This window comes from Bubalus kerabau, chromosome 15 (genome assembly GCF_029407905.1).
Source record: "Bubalus kerabau isolate K-KA32 ecotype Philippines breed swamp buffalo chromosome 15, PCC_UOA_SB_1v2, whole genome shotgun sequence".
NCBI lineage: Eukaryota > Metazoa > Chordata > Mammalia > Artiodactyla > Bovidae > Bubalus > Bubalus kerabau.
Window position 1 is genome coordinate 16807104 of NC_073638.1, and position 13651 is coordinate 16820754.

The 13651-nt window shown below is 40.3% G+C and overlaps 1 protein-coding gene across 3 annotated transcripts in view; it reads right to left on the reverse strand.

Moving 5' to 3' along the window:
• Positions 1-4786: 4786 nt before the first annotated feature.
• ALKBH8 (alkB homolog 8, tRNA methyltransferase) overlaps positions 4787-13651 on the reverse strand; it is a 120294-nt gene continuing 111429 nt past the window's right edge. For all 3 annotated transcript variants that reach the window (XM_055547776.1, XM_055547774.1, XM_055547775.1), the window contains 2 exons: positions 10261-10410; positions 4787-5734 (listed from right to left, as the gene is read on the reverse strand). In XM_055547776.1, the coding sequence (XP_055403751.1) occupies positions 5177-5734; positions 10261-10410 (708 nt within the window). In that variant the 3' untranslated portion in view covers positions 4787-5176. The remainder of the gene's footprint in view (positions 5735-10260; positions 10411-13651) is intronic.

The following is a 13651-nucleotide window of genomic DNA, read 5'->3' on the forward strand; positions in this document are numbered from 1 at the left end:
CTCATCCAGACCTTGCCCCTGAATAGAGGTTCCCAAGGCCAGCCTGGCTCTCAGGGACTGAAACAGCCTGCTGGACTCAAGGTTGGGATGGCAATTGAGTGTTGCCAAATGAATGGGAGGGGAGAATAGAGCAGGTTATGACTGAAGTCCAAGGTTCCACCATCCTGGTGGGAAATGTGTTGTCCTAGGCTCTGAATGTCCACGACATACACCCGATCTGTGGTCTATGGCTCAGACTTCAGCCTTTCAGGTGGGTCATTTGGGTGACCCTGACTTGAGCAGACACAGCTCTGTGGCCCTGCCATTAGCTGTTGCATCCCTGTTGGCCAGAAAGGCAGCTGGACTGAAGGACAGGTGAGGTCGGATCACACCCTGGGGAGCGGGAGCACCAGGGCTGCCTTTGCGTTCCTTCCATTTTATTCCAGTTTCTAAGTGTCTAGTTAGGAAGAGTGAAGTTGACCCCATTTTTTTGTCATGGAATCTAGAGAGGGGCAAGGTAGGGATTTTTCTTAATGTAGGTATGTCTAGAGGCAGCTTTTTCATCAAACTTGCATCTTCAAACACAAGCCCTTCCATGGACTTCACTTAATGAGCACATCTTCAGGAATGACAGAGGTTTGTATATATCTGCTGTTTCACCTGTCTACTATCTGTTCTGCCTATCAGAGGGTTTGGGGGCGGGGTGCAAATTTGTTGCTTTCATTGTTCATTTTGTACCTGCACATATATTTCAGCCCTCCTCATATTGTCTGTGACAATAATTTCCTAACAAATTAGGGTTCAGTTCACTTCAATTACTCAGTTGTGTCCAGCTGTTTGTGAACACATGGACTGCAGCACACCAGACCTCTCAGTCCTTCACCAACTCCCAGGGATTACTCAAAGTCATCTCCATTGAGTTGGTCATGCTATCCAACTTCTCATCCTCTGTCACCCCCTTCTCCTCCCACCATCTGTCTTTCCCAGCATCAGGGTCATTCAGATGAGTCAGTTCTTCTCATCAGGTGGCCAAAGTATTGGAGTTTCAGCTTCAGCATCAGTCCTTCCAGTGAATATTCAGGACTGGTTTCCTTTAGGATGGACGGGTTTGATCTCTTTGCTGTCCAAGGGACTCTCAAGAGCCTTCTCCAACACCACAGTTCAAAAGCATAAATTCTTTGGGGCTCAGTTTTCTTTATAGTCCAACTCTCACATCCATACATGACTACTGGAAAAACCATAGCTTTGACTAGATGGACCTTTGTTGGCAAAGTAATGTCTCTGCTTTTTAATATGCTGTTTAGGTTGGTCATAACTTTTCTTCCTAGGGGCAAGCATATTTTAATTTCCTGGCTGCTGTCACAATCTGGAGTGATTTTGGAGTCCAAAATAATAAAGTTTCTCACTTTTTCTACTGTTTCCCTATCTATATGCTACGGAATGATGGGACCATATGCCATGATCCTTTTTTTTTTTAAATGTTCAGTTTCAAGCCAGCTTTTTTTCTTTTTCCTTCATCAAGAGGCTCTTCAGTTCCTCTTCGCTTTTTTATCATAAGGGTGGTGTCATCTGCATATCTGAGATGATTGATATTTCTCTCGGCAATCTTGATTCCAGCTTGTGCTTCATCACGTCCAGCATTTCTCATGATGTACTCTGCATATCAGTTAAATAAAGAAAATGATAATATACAGCCTTGACTTACTCCTTTCCCAATTTGGAACCAGTCTGTCGTTCCATGTCCAGGTCTAACTGTTGCTTCTTGACCTGCATACAGATTTCTCAGGAGGCAGGTCAGATGCTCTGGTATCCCCATCTCTTGAAGAATTGTAGACAGTTTGTTGTGTTCCACACAGTCAAAGGCTTTGGTGTAGTCAATTAAGCAGAGGTAGATGTTTTTATGGAACTCTCTTCCTTTTCTGATGATCCAAGGGATGCTGGAACTTTGATCTCTGGTTCCTCTGCCTTTTCTAAGTACAGCTTGAACATTTGGAAGTTCGTGGTTCATTTACTCATGACCTGGATTGGAGCATTTTTAGCATTACATTGCTAATGTGTGAGATGAGTGCAATTGTGTGGTAGTTTGAGCATTCTTTGGCATTGCCTTTCTTTGGGATTGGAATGAAAACACCTTTTAAGACCCACTTGACTTCGAATTCCAGGATGTCTGGCTCTAGGTGAGTGATCACACCATGGTGATTATCTGGGGTTGTGAAGATCTTTTTTGCACAATTCTTCTGTATATTCTTGCCACCTCTTCTTAATATCTTCTACTTCTGTTAGGTCCATACATTTTCTGTCTTTTATTGTGCCTATCTTAGTGTGAAAAGTTCCCTTAGTGTCTCTAATTTTCTTGGAGCTATCTCTAGTCTTTCGTATTCTCATTTTCCTCTATTTCTTTTCATTGATCACTGAGTAAGGCTTTCTTATCTCTCCTTCCTATTCTTTGGAACTCTGCATCAAATGGGTATATCTTTCTTTTTTCCTTTGCCTTTCACTTCTCTTCTTTTCATAGCTATTTGTAAGCCCTCTTCAGACAGCCAGTTTGCCTTTTTACATTTCTTTTTCTTGGGGATGATCTTGATCACTGCTTCCTGTACAATGTCAGCAACTTCTGTCCACAGTTTTTCAGGTACTCTGTCTACCAGATCTAATCCATTGAATCTCTTTGTCACTTCCACTGTGTGATTGTAAGAGATATGATTTAGGTCATACCTGAATGGTCTATTGGTTTTCCCTACTTCAACTGAAATCTGAATTTGGCAATAAGGAGTTCATGATCTGAGTCACAGTCAGCTCCCAGTCTTGTTTTTGCTGACTGTATAGAGCTTCTTCATCATTGGCTGCAAAGAATATAATCAGTCTAATTTTGATATTGACCATCTGGTTATGTCCATGTGTAGTGTCGTCTCTTGGGTTGTTGGAAGAGGGTGTTTGCTATGACCAGTGTTCTCTTGGCAAAACTGTTAGCTATGCCCTGCTTCATTCTGTATTCCAGTGTCAAATTAGCCTGTTACTCCAGCTATTTCTTGACAAATTAGGGTGTGTGAGTGCAAAGTCACTTCATTCGTGTCCCACTCTGTCCGACCCTATGTACTGTAGCCTTTCAGGCTCCTCTGTCCATGGTATTCTCCAGGCAAGAATACTGGAGTGGATTGCCATGCCCTCCTCCATGGGATCTTCCTGACCCACATAGAGCCACCTGTGAAGCCACACAAATTAGGGGGAATCATATGTATTTTCATTTTGTAATCTATAGCTCTGTACTGCTAAAAGACTCTTAGTTCTGGAAGGATCTCTATTGTATTGAAATGTTTCTGTGATGAGCTGTGAAAGATACCGGGATTCTTGGCCTCCGGAGATGAGGAAATTGATCCAGTGCCAGTGATGAGGCTTGATTGCTCAGAGCTTTTTATACAATAAAGTTTTATTAAAGTATAAAAAAGATAGATAAAGCTTCTGACATAGAGATCAGAAGGCTAAATTTTTAGCCTATAATTCTTTCTTCTCATATCATGAACCTTACAAATTCATTTAAAGGGCGAATGTATAATCTTGTACTGAAATTCCATGACAAAGGTAATCAATATCTCATCTAAGATTTATTGATCACTACTGTTTCTGCAGGGCTTCCCTGCTGGCTCAGTGTTGTAAAGAATCCACCTGGCAGAGAGGAAGACACTGAACTCACCAAAAAAAGATACCCCATATCAAAGGACAAAGGAGAAGCCATAGCAAAATGGTAGGAGGGAAACAATTATGATAAAATCAAATCCTATACCTGCAGGGTAGGCCACTCACAAACTGGAGAACAATAATACCAAGGAAGTTCTCGCACTGTAGTGAAGGTTTTAGACACCATCGACAGAGGAATGGGTAAACATGTGGTATATATATACACATACACACAATGGAATATTACTCAGCCATTAAAAAGAATGAAATAAGGCCATTTGCAGCCACATGGATGGATCTAGAGAGTGTCATATTGAGTGAAGTAAGTCAGAGAAGGAGAAATATCATATGAAAAACCTTACATGTAGAGTCTAAAAAGAAATAATACAAATGAACTTATAAAACAGAAAGAGACTCACAGAGTTAGAAAACAAACTCATGGTTGCCAGGGGGAAGGGATAGTTAGGACTCTGGCAAGGTCATGTACATACTGCTATACTTAAAATGGATAACCAACAAAAACCTAATGTATAGCACACGGAACTCTGCTCAGTGTTATGTGCTAGCCTGGATAGGTCTCAGAGGGTTTTGGGGGAGAATGGATATAGGCATATGTATGGCTGAGTCCCTTTACTGTTCACCTGAAACTATTACAACATTGCTAATCGACTATGAAGTCACGCAGTCACGTCGGACGCTTTGTGACCCCATGGACTACGTAGGCCACCAGGTTCCTCTGTCCATCGAATTTTCTAGGCAAGAATACTGGTGTGGGTTGCCATTCCCTTCTCCAGGGCATTTTCCTGATCCAGGTATCAAACCCAGGTGTCCTGTATTGTTTATTGTCTGTCTTTCCTTCTAGAATATAAGCTCAACAAGGGCATCGACTTTGTATTTTTCTTGTTCACTGTTTGCCTCCCAGAACTTAAAATAGTGACTGGTACATTGTACAATTTCAGTAAGCTTTTATTGGATGAAAACCCCTACCTTAATGTATGGGTACTATCCTACTGACTAAAATTTTACTGAGTACCTATGATGTGTCAAGCCCTGTGCTAGTAAAGTGCAGTGACAGAGTGGCTATCTTCTGTGATTTTACAGAGCTAACAATCACAGATAAAATTTCAGACAATTTTCCACTGAACAGGAATATTTTATTATTGATAAAAAGTTATGTGATTACTTCGTTAAGATTCTATATAATTTAGTTCATTTAGCAACACTTTATAACAAAAGTTTATCTTCAAAATGCTGTACTCTTACCCCAAGATCCCAAATATTTCATGAACTACTTCAATTACTTTTAAAACCATCCCTGTTCCTCCATCATGGATTAAGTGATGTCAGCAATAGTAGTAGACTGAATATATTCTAACTAGTCTCTACTTTCAAATTTCTCCCAGGCACTCTCCTTTGATACTTTTCCACACATTTTCTCTTTAATTAAAAAATATAGGTAATTTAATCTCATTTTTTAAAAAACACGTTGAGCACTTCTTCCCTATATATAATATGTTCATAATCAGACCTTTTGAAGAATTACACACCAGTTCCCCTGATCATAGTAACTTTGCAGTATGCTGATATTACTCAAAGTCCGGCAGGCAGCTTCCAATTCTCCCTCACAAAACACATGGTAATAACGATGAAACACAGGACCTGGATCACGGGATCCTAATGGACCAAACGGCTCAACACGCTTGTCCTTACCCGGATTTCCCTTAAAGTGCCAGGGAACCAGTAAGTCTTGAGAATGAAAAGAAGTCCTGTTAGTATGAATAGGCAACTTGGAATTAGCAACATTCTTTGAATTACATCCCCCATCTTGAAAGTCATTTATGGAGGAGACAGAATGTGCTGAGTCTTGATTGCCTACATTAGGCAACTGCTTCACAAGCAACTCTTGCACTGATGTATCATTGCTGATTTCCTCTTTCATGCCTTGGCTAGTTCTGTTTTCTCTAAGATACTTGGACTTCTTCTTATTATATTCTTGCTCCATAGCCCAAACATAGATGAGTGCCTTCCCACCAGGTCTTAGGAGTCGAACAAGTTCTTGGAGAGCTGCCACTCTACGCTCCTAGTGGAAAAAAAACAAGAAAGAAACAAAACTGTATTGCCGTTTATTAGCCAGAAAGAGATACAGAGAGGAAATGGGAAATATGATTGACTACAGGACTGTTTTCAATTAAGATGGACAGCACAGAAAATCAAACATAAGACAAATCTTATATTAAAAGAAAAAAAAAAAGGAAAAAAGAATTGTGTTCTGCAGTCAAGGAGGGTAAAAGGATAAATAGAAAAAAAAATTTTTTTTTCTTTCCAATAATAATACACAGGCACAGAAGGTGTTCTGTTTTGTTTTGAATTCAGTTAAGGTGCCAGTAACTCCAGCACAGAGGAATCTATGTTACTGCTTAGATCAGGAGAAAATGAGTAATACTCAGGAGTAATAAGATTTTTTTTTCCTATAAAATATTAAATTCACTTATTTTAAAATGAGAAGCATAGCGACTAATTAAAAACATCAGCATACCACTACCAGTTAAATACTTGAGTTTTGAAAAGAAAAGAATATGAAAAGAAGAAAAACAGAAACTCAGATCTTGGGAATGAGAGAAACAGCTGAGGAAGCAAGATGGGAAACAGAAATAGAGAAGAAGCTCAGAGGCTGAGAAGAGAGAACAAATCCTCAAGAGGCCTACAGCTGATCTCTTAAAGTCTCTTATAGCTCAAGTTCTGCAACTCTGTGTATTTGAGGAAGACATTTAAAGATGAGTAAGACTCAGGCAGGAAAAATGCAGAAATATGCAGCAGTAAAGCATAGTCACAACAGACCTCTCTTTAAGAAAGCACAACTCCCGTGTAGCTCATCTCCATTCCACAGGCTTTCTTTAAAAACTGGGGTACACTTTATGACATGGAAAGAAAGGAAAAGCTGAAATGTAGTCCAAGTCAGTAAAATCTATGAACATTTCCTGCACTTAGTATTATCCCAGAGGTCTCTGAGACTGCTGCTGCTGCTGCTGCTGCTAAGTTGCTTCAGTTGTGTCCAACTCTGTGCAACCTCATAGATGGCAGCCCACCAGGCTTCCCCATCCCTGGGATTCTCCAGGCAAGAACACTGGAGTGGACTGCCATTTCCTTCTCCAATCCATGAAAGTAAAAAGTGAAAGTGAAGTCGCCCAGTCATGTCCGACTCTTAGCGACCCCATGGACTGCAGCCTACCAGACTCCTCCGTCCATGGATTCTCCAGGCAAGAGTACTTCTCTGCTCTGAAACTGCCTCAATTCTTTTCATTCTTTTACTTTATTCTTCTCTCCAGCAGTTATTTCCACCATTTTATCTTCCGGCTCAATGATCTGTTCTTCTGCTTCACATATTCTGCTATTGATTCCTTTTAGAGTATTTTTAATGTCATTAATTGTATTGTTTGCCTTTGTATGTTTATTCTTTAATCCTTCTAGGTCTTTGTTAATTGATTCTTGCATTTTCTCCATTCTATTTTCAAGGTTTCTGATCATCTTTATTATCATTATTCTGAATTCTTTTTCAGGTAGTTTGCCTATTTCCTCTTCATTTATGGACTTCTGTGTTTCTAGTTTATTCCTTCATTTGTGCAGTATTTCTCTGCCTTTTCATCATTTTTTTCCAAACTTACTGTGTTTGAGGTCTCCTTTCCCCTAGCTTCAAGGTTGAATTCTTTCTTCGTTTTGGTTTCTGCCTTCCTAAGGCTGGTGCAGTGGTTTGTGTAAGCTTCCTAAAGGGTGAGATTTGTGCGATTTGTGCTGAGTTTTTTTTTTTTTTTTTTTTCCTCTGATGGGGCAGGGCTGAGTGAGGTGGAAATCCTGTCTCCTGATGATTGGGTTTGTATTTTTGTCTTGTTATTTGAATGAGGCCTCCTGCATAGGGTGCCTCAGGTGCATAGGTAGTTGGGTGATGCTGGGTCTTGTATTCAAGTGGTTTCCTTTGTGGGAGTTCTCACTATTTGATACTCCCTAGGATTAGGAGTTCTCTGGTGGCCTAGGGTCTTGGAGTCAGTGCTCCCACTCCAAAGGCTCAGGGTTTGATCTCTTGCCAGAAATGGAGATTCCACAGGTGGTTTGTTATGGCATTAAATGAGATTAAAACAAATACCCAAACATAGGAAACCAAAGATGATCCACAGTCAAGTGCAGTTACAAAATCAGGCAAATAATAATTAAAATAATGGAATATACACATAAATACCCATAAGCAAACTCAAAACAGTCCAACAAAAATAAAGTACAATAGACTGACCCTGCAAACAAAGGAAACCAAAAATGATATCCACCAGTTAAGAACAAAATTAACTGAAGCATAAACTGGAAAACAAAACTAAAGCAAGATGTCAACTGGGGAATAAAGCAATGAAAACAAAACAAACAAATATGGTGAGAAAAAGAAAGGGAAGAAAGAAAAGAATAGAAATGCAAAGTTAAACAGAGGTAGACAAAGATTTATATATATTAAAGATTAACTGCAAAGGGAAAAGGACAGGAAAAGGATAGGAAAAGTAAACAAAGGAATAAATATAGAAAAAATAATGTTTAAAAATTTTTTAAGTTAAAATTATAAAAAAAGAGAAAAAAAAAGAAAAACTCCACAGAACTGCAAAAGACCAATGTAGAGGGAGGGGTTTATTGTAACAGCAATACAAAGTGTGATTTAAAAAAACTCAAAAGCTTAATTAGATCTCACAGTGCTAATAAAACTGACAACTACAACAAAGGGGGTAAAAAGGAAAAGGGGGAAAAATCCAAAAGAAACTACAGAACAAGTCAAAATATAAGAATAATAAATGTTTTTCTTGAGTCTCTGTTGTTAGCATCCTTTCCCTCACTGCGAGTCACAGTCTACCTCGCCTCCCTAGGATGCCCTCCAACACTGTGCTGGTCTCTGGACCTGCTGTGGGGATAGCTCAGACTCTATAATCTGGTCCTACTCCTGTGTGTTCTTGCCTCCAATGTCCACAGCTATCAGAACGAGTACATTTCTTTTGTGGGAGCTCTCAATGTCCTTTTATATATTCTATAGAGACAGTGTCTGCTTAGTTGATCATGTGTATTTAATCTGCAGCTGGTACAGCTGGTGGGAAGGTTTTGGGTCTTCTTCCACACTGCCCCTGGGTTTCAATTGTGGTTTTATTTCCACCTCTGCATGTGGGTCGTCCACTGGGTTTGCTCCTGAGGCTTCCCTGAAGGACTTGGATTTGCCCCTGTGAAGGCCAGGAGTGGAGGTGGTGCAGCTGCTTGGGTTGCAGGGGTTCTGGCAGCACCAGGTACTCAGGGGAGTTGGCAGCTGGGGCAGCAGGAAATATAGTGCTCTAGAAGGGAGGGCAACCAGTGTTGGCCAATACGCTCCAGTATTGGCCAATACGCTCCAGTATTCTTGCCTGGAGAACCCCCTCCTGACAGGGAAGCCTGGCAGGCCACAGTCCACAGGGTCACAAAGAGTTGCACACAACCGAAGAGAACCCATGTGCACAGGCGCAAGTCTTTTTTTGCCTGTGGCAGCTCTGACCCAGTGAGGATTAAGCGTGAAGGTGGCATGGCTGCTTGGGTTGAGGAGACCCTGATGGCACCAAGTGTGCAGGGACACAGACTGCCTCAGCCGCAGGAGTTATGCCCCTATCAGAGTCTTTTTTCAAGCCTCTAGTAGTTGGCAATCAGAAGGCCTCTTTGGCTAGTCTTTCTCCATATTTCCACCCCTTCAGGCACTTAGAGGGCTCCCTTGCCTGGGGTCCTTCTCTGTTGTTTGTGGCATCAGGCACATAGACGGGCCCCCCAACTGGGGTCCTGCTCTGTAGACTGGCGTGTCAGGCACTTAAAGAGGCACCCTAGGTGGGGTCCTATTCTGTTGTTCTGCGTGTCAGGTGCTTGATGGGCCAGCCTATCTATTGTTCAGTTGTTATCTACCAATGCTGGGGTATGGGGAGAGAGAGGCTACGGTGACTGATCCACTATGCATGTCTCATCAGTATTGTCTTGCTTCCATGGCTGCCTGGCTTTCTCCACAGGCATGTCCCACCACAATCTCCTCCCTCATGTCCCCTCGGTCCATCTGTACACAGTCAACAGCAGTCCTTGCCCTGGGATTCCTCCAGCACCCTTACACTCCAGCTCCCAGCTGCTGTGGCTTCTAGGGGACCTGCGTCCCTGTCCAGGGCACATATGGCTGCAGCAAGGACTGTCTGATTCTCATTCCATTTAGGCTGTCACAGATCAGCTTCTTCACTCTCAGTCTTAACTGTTGGACCTAGCAATTGCCCTGATGTGGGGATTGGACCCCTGCTTCAGTTCCCCCACCTGCTGAGGGCAGATCCAGTTCTACTAACACTCCTGTTTTTCCCCCTAGTTCCTTCATCCTACAGAGTTCTGTGTGGTTCTGTATATTCTTTTCTGGTGGTCAAGTACTCTGTCTGCTCTCAGCTGGTGTTCTGCAAGCACTTCTGTGTCTGAAGGTGCACTCCTGATGTATCCGTGGAGAGAGATGTACTCCATGTCCAACTACTCCTCCGCCATCTTGTTCCTGCTTCCTGCCACTTAGTTATAAGTTTTTAGAGCAAAAAGGACAATACTTACTGCTGTAGCAAAATGGTGAATAACAGCAATGGAAATGCAAGCGTCACAAGATCCACTGCGAATTGGTACTGCCAAAGCATCACAGACAAAGGCCTGATATTCCCTCTCTCTACAGATGTCCACAAGGTTTTGGCTATGATCACAGCCAATCTGTAAGAGATAAAGAATTACAAAACATCTTGTTTAAATGCCATAAAGTTATTAGACAGATTTCATATTCATTGTGAAAGGGTCTAAGACTATGATATTATCAGTTCTTACAGCCAGTACAAAATCATTTATATAATTTACAAGGGAGCATTTATTATTTTAACAGATATCAGACAGAATTCAAATTAGTGAATGGAAACAAATGACTAGAATAAAAATAACATTGGTGGAAACGAGAAATTCTAACTGGCATCTAATTGATCACCATTCAGAATCTTGAATTTTTTGGTAATATTTTATTTTTTATCTTATTTTATTTGCCATGCCACATGGCATGTGGATCTTAGTTCCCTGACCAGGTATCAAACCTGCACCCCCTGCAGTGGAGCATGGAGTATTAACCACTGACTGCCAGGGAAGTCCAATACCACACATTTTAAAATGGAAATTATGACATAAATAAAGACATTTAGTAGTTTGTGGGAGCTACAATTAATAGGTTCAAAGTATCTCTTATTAGGATATAAACTATTTAGTAATGGCCCAGATGTCATGAGGATGGCTTATTTTATCCTGCTGCTTTATACTTTCAAGATGTATTACATGCACCATCATAAAATAAAATCACCCTAAATAAAGTTAAATAATTTATTTCATTTTTTAAAGCCATTGATTCTTGTTCTGCTAAATATGTATATCTCAAGAAAGCTGAGCACTGAAGAATTGATGCTTTTGAACTGTGGTGTTGAAGGAGATTCTTGAGAGCCCTTGGACTGCAAGGAGATCAAACTGGTCAATCCTAAAAGAAATCTATCCTGAATATTCATTGGAAGGAGTGATACTGACATAGAAATCCAATACTATGGCCACCTGATGTGAAGAACTGACACATCAAAAGACCTTGATGCTGGGAAAGATTGAATGCAGGAGGAGAAGGGGACAACAGAGGATGAGATGGTTACATGGCATCACTGATGGACATGAATTTGAGCAAGCTCCGGGAACTGGCGATGGACAGGGAAGCCTGGCATGCTGCAGTCCACGGGATCGCAAAGAGTTGGACACAGCTGAATGACTGAACTAAACTGAACTGACAAGAATACAGTGTTGCATTTGAAATTTGTAAAATGCAATTGAATTAAATTTTTTAGTATAACCAAACCATTCTATGGCAATGAAAACAGTGAAGGCAGCTAACAGCATCCTTTAATCTCCCCAAGCAGGTGAGGCCTAACATGCCTTATGCATATGTCTGGTACTGTGGCAAGTATCTATGGGTTAGGACTGCCTGTCTTTTCTCTAGTTTTGCTATTGTTTTGTACACAGCTTTGCTGTTCTAAAGATACCATATATAGAGGGAGTGACAGAAACAGAGAAAGACAAGAAAGAGAAAAAAAGAGAAAGTGTATGCATGCACATGCAATATGCACATATAAACTAGGGAAGGAATTGGGGTTAAAGTTAAATCACTAATGATTATCTCCAGATATTTCTTCTTAACCCAATCTCTACAATAGAGAGGAGATATATATAAGTAGATTTCATCTAACAGAGGTAGCCACATAAAGTTTGTATTTACTCATTGGAATTTTTGATGTGATAAGTTTTGATTAATGCTGAAGGATCAGTATTCCCTCAGTTCATCTGAGAATAAAGATATGAATCTTCTCATCAAAAGAATTCTTTCTGAGTCAAGTCACACTGCCATGTCAGTCATACTTAATATGAATTTGCTCAAGTTCTAATTAACATTCAATAGCTTCAGTATTCCAGCCCACAGCTGCATTAATACCTGAGGTATAATAAAGGTACCAAGCTAGAAGCAAAGTATAGTAATGTCATTTTGATTACATTTTAAGATGGAAAAGTACTAAGAGTCCTTCAGTAACAACAGTGGCACAATTCCCAATTAACTGCTCTTGTTACCTGTGTAAGATATATAATTGGGCTTGTTGTTGTTCAGTGGCCAGGTCATGTCTGACTCTGTGACCCCATGACTATAGCACACCACGCTTTTATGTCCTTCATTTTGATATGTAGTTAGCAAGACAGTTTTTCTGACTTATTTGTTAAGCTACTGGAAACCTAAAAGTTTCCAATCTCTGGAAGGATCAGGTAGAGAGAAAAGGTAAATGTTTCAATTTTGCTTTGTTGTTCTTGTTCAGCCACTCAGTTGTGTCTAACTAACTCTTTGTGACCCCATGGACTGCAGCACACCAGGCTTCCTTGTCCTTCACTATCTCCTTGAATTTACTCAAATTCATGTCCATTGAGTCAGTGATGCCATCCCACCATCTCATCTTCGGTTGCCTCCTTCTCCACCTGCCCTCAATCTTTTCCAGCATCAGGGTCTTTTCCAATGAGTCAGCACTTTGTATCAGGTGGCAAAAATATTGGAGCTTCAGCATTGGTCCTTCCAGTGGAAAAGAATCCCAATGCTGGGAAAGATTAAGGGCAAGAGAAGAGGGTGACAGAGGATGAGATGGTTGGATAGCATCACTGACTCAATGGACATGAATTTGAGCAAACTCAGGTAGATAGTGAAGGACAGGGAATCTCAAAGAGTCAGACATGACTTAGCGACTGAACAAGAGACTCTTTAGTTTCTCTTCATTTTCTAGCATTAGAGTGGCATCATCTGCATATCTGAGGTTGTTGACATTTCTCCCAGCAATCTTGATTCTAACTTGTGATTTATCCAGCCCAAGATTTCACATGATGTACCCTGCATATACATTAAATAAGCAGGGTGACAATACACAGCCTTGACATACTCCTTTCCCAGTTTTGAACCAGTCTGTTGTTCCATGTCTGGTTCTGTTGCTTCTTGACCTGCATACAGGTTTTTCAAAATTTTAAAATCATCAACGTAATATTAAATATTCAATTCTAAAGATACTGATAAAAAGGAAAAAGCATTCAACTTAATAACAGAACTAAATCAAGTTTCACTTTTCTTCTATTAAAGTATCAAAAATATTTCAAAACCAAAGTATACTACAATAATAGCACTGTGATGTAACTTCCTCTCATAACATATTCATTAATACAAATTGGCTGGACCTAGTTTAAAAAGCAATTTTACAAACCATCTTTTAAGAAAGATAAAAATGTTTACAACTTTTACCCCAATATTTATTCTTTGAAAAATTTATCCTAAGAAAATAATCCAAAGTATGGAAAAAGGTAAACAGGCTAATGAAACTGTCTTTAATGAAATCTACCATATGTTACAGCACAT